General features: G+C 33.1%; 1 protein-coding gene across 1 annotated transcript; it reads right to left on the bottom strand.

Moving 5' to 3' along the window:
* Nucleotides 1–3,536: 3,536 nt before the first annotated feature.
* On the bottom strand, nucleotides 3,537–4,444 carry LOC111902079 (uncharacterized). Its single transcript, XM_023897953.3, has one exon. It carries the CDS (start codon nucleotides 4,297–4,299, stop codon nucleotides 3,706–3,708), a length of 594 nt encoding a protein of 197 aa, XP_023753721.1. The 5' UTR covers nucleotides 4,300–4,444; the 3' UTR covers nucleotides 3,537–3,705.
* Nucleotides 4,445–6,035: the final 1,591 nt, after the last annotated feature.

Here is a 6,035-nt window from a genome sequence, read left to right on the forward strand (position 1 = left end):
TTTAGTTTTCTTCTTGAAAAGTTGATCCAATAAAATTGTACCTTTGTTGTTTTGATCATATATAAATTTAGTTTGGATTATTAGGATCCAGGTTTTTACAATTTGAAATCAACTTGTATTTATTTAATTGTTTTAGATTGAACCGATTTATTCAAACGAACATTCATATTTTCCATATGTTCTAGTTTTATATTATAGTTTCCTACCATTTCAAAAAATCAAAAATTTTAAAATAAATTTAAAAGAAAAAAAATAGCTAATTGTATAGTAACTTTAAAATGTAATTACTTAATAAGACTGTTTGAGTATTTTAAATGCTTCAAAAATTTTACCATAGAAAAGCCGATTGTAACTAGTAACTTGAAAATTGGTGAATTGGTTTGGGTGCATTTGAGTAAACAAGAAATATTGGTTACGCAAAGCTCAAATCTTAACGTGAAAGATATGTTGGTGGTATTGTTAATTATATCACCAACCACCTTCACTTCACCCCAACAACATTCCTTCTCAACCAATCAATTGATAAATGTTCTTCTCGTTCATCTTAATTTTATATCATATTAGAATTTCATATAACGTGTGTATGTATAAGTTGTTAATAAAATTTTGTTGAAAAATAAACAACTTGATGTGTTTGTATTTACGAAAAGCAGGATTTACACACTTCATTTGATTATGAGAAATTAAATTCCTTCCTACTTTTTATGCCTACAAATGTTCCTACCCAATAAGATTATGATAAGTGTCATCATTCCATATTTTTTTAACTAACTCATTAAGACTATATTAGAAATGTATTAAATTAAATTAAATTAAATTAAATTAAATAGTGATTTGTATAATCTTATCGAGTAGTTTGATTATAGATCGGCCACATATATAATGGCTATTTTGCCAACTTGCAAAATCTACAATAATAAATGAAAGTTTTTTTTTGCCACTTGTCATTCTTACATTAACTTAGACACATGTAATTTTTTAGTATTTTTGAATAAATGTTTTTTTTTCCACTTGTCATTTTCTCATTTTATATCCTTTCTTAATTAGCAATCAAATTTACACGTCAATTAATAATTGTCTTAGTTAAAAATAGTCAACAAACTATAATATTAGTACTTATATATTGTATTTAATATGTTTCCTTTTAAATTCAAATTTTAAATTTTAAATTTCAAATCAAAAATTTCAAATTTAAATAAATCTTTGTTTAAATCTTCATATATATAATTTTTTGTTTTACCAAACCCGTATAACATACGGGTCTCACAACTAGTAAATAACAAACACATCTAATGACGAGTAAAAAGACTTGGCAATAACAAATTGCCTTTTTGCCGACATGGAACATAATTAAACTAAAATTAGTTAAGATTCACCACCTAAAATAGAGAAAGTTAGAAAAATAGTCATTTTTTTTAATCTTTTTTGCAAAAAATAGCCAAAAAAACCAAAGATTACAAAAATAGTCACTAAAATCGCAGATGGATTAGGACCAGCTACGATTTTGTCTTCTCATCTGCAAACGTACAAGTTGTTAAAGCGGTGTTGTGCATAAGCAAATTGTACGTTCACAGATGGACATGAGACCATCTGCTATTTTTGCTTTTTCAAGGTATATATACCTTAATTTTTTTGGAGCACTCATTTTTCTTGATTTTTGTTAGGGAAAAGTCTCTTAAAGGGAGCTATGTTATAGAAATGTGATCATAATATGATTGTGTTAAAAAAACTAATTTCTGATGTATCTTGAAGTTGTACCTTTGCATTTATGAGGTTGTACATTCAGTTTTCATACTTTATGTCTGTAACCAACTGATTTTTGATGCAAGTATTATGTAACTATGTTAGACAATTGTGATATAGATATGATTTGTATTATAAAAACTGATTTCTGATGTATCTTCAGGTTGTACCTTTGTATTGTATGTCAACATTTTTTTTTCAATTGGAAAAGTTTGTCCGAGAAACTTTTCCCCAACAAAAATTAAGAAAAATGATTGCTCCAAAAAAAATTAAGGTATTTATACCTTAAAAAGCTAAAATCGTAAATGATCTCTCATGTTCACAGATGGACAGGTCCATCTGCGGATGTACAACTCTCCGCTGCACAAACATATTTTAACAACTTCTACGTTCACAGATGAGAAGGCATCACCACCACCACTGGCAATCTCTTATTCCATTATGTGTCGCCTCCACAGTTGGAGTTCGATCGGTGGTTTTAGGAGACTGTATATGGTGGGAGAAAGGTTTAACAATCAGAGGAGGGCTATCGATGGAGATGTTTGTGTTCGATCTGGACCTGCTTATTTGATCTGAATCTCCCTCTTCTCCAATGGACTTGTGACCTGGTCCGGCAAGGATACGCATCGGATACAACGCACTAAAGAAGAAATGTGGGGGGGGGGGGGGAGAGAGATTGACATGTTTAGGGTTTAGAGTCTAATTCTTTTATTAAAGGAAATACATATTTATTTCTTATAATAAAAAATCAATAAATATGTAATAAATGACAGTTTAATAGAAATAAATCATAAAAGAAAAATAAGAACAAAATTGTCTTTTTTATGATCGAAGGGATGAAACGTGCAACTTTTAACCAAACGATGGACGGTTCTAGTTAATTTTTGAAAATAGGAGTTAAACGTGTATTTTAACACATCTACTTTAAAATTACATGTGATACTTACTTAGAGTCCATAATATGAGATTTTTTAAACTTATTTAGGCATTTTTTAAAATTTTATGTTAGTTTCAAGCTAGTAAAATGTTTTTTAATTATAAACATGTAAGCTTTGTATGAAAAATTCTTTGTTTAAAATAAAAGTATTATAAAATGGCAACTAATAGTATTTTATTTGTACTTTAAGTCGTTAAACTTCTAACTATATTCGATTTACAAACAAACATTTTTTTTAGTTTTATTATACATTGTTTATGTGGACATGATCGGTGGCGTGGAGTCTATATAGGTTGGAAACCGATTATCCCCGCTAAAAATATACTCAATGGTATAATGAAACAAAAAAAAAAAAAAAAAGTTTGATGATTAAAGGTTAGGGACTTAAAAGGGCATATAAGCATTTTATAATACTTTTATCCTACCTTATTTTTTTATAGGTGTTCGCTAAAAAAACTCAAACAATGGGATTGGGATATGTGTATGCGTGTGGCCCCACACATACATTGAGGTTTATTTAAGATCCATTTTTTTAATTTGTAGGATATTTGTGGCTTAGAAGTCAGATCCACTCTCCCCAATAGTTGCACCTTTCTAGTGTGTAATGTATTGTCCACAAAGTGAATTTCTCTTCGGCACCTCGATCGGTTCATTATTAAGTGGGACATCGCCGGTGTGGTAGGTGGTGTACATTGCTAGCAAGTAACATAATATCGTGTCTCATCTAGCTATATATTGAAACCAAAAGTTTTGGAAATTTGATAAGAAGGTTATAGAAAACGAAATATTAATTTGATCCATCTTCAAACTTTTATTGTTCGTCTCATGTTCGAGAGCCTCTACAGTGCCATATATGTTTGATTGCAAAATGTTCTTCAATTTCCAAATTGATGCAAAAGTAACACAATAGCATAAGTAATTCACACGTACCTCACCCGCCCAACAAACCTTTTAATCAGTTATTAACTAGAAAAGCATAAACATATTCTTTGATACGTACTATATAATATTTGAAACTTTATAATTCAATGCAACCAATGGCGGATCTTGGCCTTGACACCCTTCTCCTTTATGGTATCTAAACTAGGCTTCCATGAACCTTTCCCAGACAACTGCCTGCTGAAATAATAATCAGCCCTCCCTTCCGAATCCATCTCCCCCAAATCCAATAACCCAGCTGGTTTAACCATCACCGGCAGCGCTGATAATTTCTCTTCTTTCTCCTTTTTCTTGCTACTCTTGATCACAGCAGCAGGACACATCCTAGCAAACAACGGCAGAAAGCCCGTGTAAGCAGTCACAAAGGAATCGGAATTCAGAACCGTATTAGCCCTCAGGAGAAGTTCTTCAGATGACATTGCCCCGGGCCCAACCGGCTTCCCTCGCCTCATTGGCAGCATCATGTAGACTCTGTTGTTCTCCAGCTTCGTGTCTGCAGGCAACGGTTTCAGGGTTCTTCCGTTGGTGAGCGTTTGAAACTCCACAACCAGTTGCTGTGGGTGGTCTAACATGAGCTCAGCCACGGTCACTGGTTTGGTGTATTCTTCGACTGTTCCATCTGGAAGTATGACCCTCCCAGCTGAGCCTGAGCCTGAGCCATGAGAGATGTGGTTTCCCATTGCAAACAAGTTGATCGGAAGTAATTAATATATGTTACAATTAACTTTTTAATTGAACAAGTAGTAATTAAGAAACTGCCAAGTAAATGCATGGTGGCGTTTTGGGGGGTTGGGATTTATTATAAATGGAAAGCAAGTGTTAGTTAAACCGCTCCATCTAGCTAGTACCGGTAGAAGTGGACTTGGTGAATGACTAAACTACATTTAGCGGATTGACTGATGACGTACGTGTGTGTGTGTGTGTGTTGCAACGGTGTTACCTAGATACGTTCTTGGGTCTAACCTAACCCAACCATAATCCCAGGTCGATCATTATTAATTGATTATCCATATTCAGTTATATAAGTTTATTTATGATGCTATATGCTATATATCTTTTTTCTTCCCGTCACTTCACTTGATTCGGAGGTTGTAGATGTGTTGTTCCTGAGTACTTAATGAATTAATGCATCTACAGTACATAACAATTGTTAGCAGCATTCCACCCATATTTTCCGAACATTAGCTTGTGCCGATCAAATCAATCATTTTAGAGTTAAAACTCTTCAAATTTTTTGATAAGAGATATATACATCACTACAAAAATACTAACCTTTAGCGGCAACAAAAGTCGTCGCAATTGATCATCTATGTTGTCGCTAGTACTATTAGCGACGACATATCGTCGCTAATGTGTCGCTGCAGTTGGCTCGTAGCTAATAGCCCATGTCGTCTCTAATACTGTCGTCGCTAATAATTGTCGTCCCTAATACACCACTGCCGTCTCAAATAGTGTCGTCCCTATTAATATTCCGGCCACTAGTAGGATTTTTCCGGCAATACTCGCCGGAGGCCACGTCGTCACAATTGACGGTAGTCGTCTCTAAAGGCGTCGCTGCTAATGGTTTTTTTTTTTTTTGAGAAAAACTTATTTTTTATAATATTAATTTATATACATATTATAAAATGCTGTTTTGATAAAAAAAAATACATATATAAATACATACCACATTATATAAAAACATCAAAAATATCATATTCTATAAACTATTTTCCAAACAAACATCAAACATACCATATCTAATAAATTTCAAACAAACGTTTAATATATATCATACATAAACTATTTTCCAAATCAAAAATAACATCCTCCATATCATAAAACAAGAAATACTAGTTGTCTTCGTCTTCCCCACCGTCCTCCCCATCGTTGTTTTCCTCGTTGACTTGGTTTTTAAACGAGCGAACAATGTCTCCAATGGCCGTCACAAATGCCGGGTTTTGAAGAAAAGCATTCACATCAACATCCTACAATTAAGTCACAAACAAATAAGTTATGAACAATTCAACAAACTATCAAACCATCAAAGCACCAAATCAATTAAGTCTATAACAATTTAAGAAACTACCGAGCTACCAAAAATTACTACAAATACATTAAGTTCTTAACAATATAACAAAGCAACCAATTTTTTTAAGAATTTAACAAGTACCTGTGTTGGTTGTGATGCTTGTGACTGTGACTGCCATTGGGATGAAGCACTTGTACCCGCAGCTGAAGAAGCTTTAGGCCCAATGCCTCTCACATGCCCCCTTCGAGTACCCAACACCTTCTCAAATATTGCGATCCAGTCAATGGTGTCTGGATCACCACCAGAGTCGGCTATGTGATGAGTCTGTAGAGCAACCTCAGCAACTAAGGCATTCTGTATTTCACAAAGATTATTAATATACGTTAAAACTAACAAAAAAAAAAT

The sequence above is a fragment of the Lactuca sativa genome, chromosome 9 (genome assembly GCF_002870075.4).
Source record: "Lactuca sativa cultivar Salinas chromosome 9, Lsat_Salinas_v11, whole genome shotgun sequence".
In the NCBI taxonomy this organism is placed as follows: Eukaryota; Viridiplantae; Streptophyta; class Magnoliopsida; order Asterales; family Asteraceae; genus Lactuca; species Lactuca sativa.

Bases quoted from the DNA above. Each gene is read 5' to 3' on its own strand.
- LOC111902079 (XM_023897953.3), bottom strand. From the start codon at position 4,299: ATGGGAAACCACATCTCTCATGGCTCAGGCTCAGGCTCAGCTGGGAGG.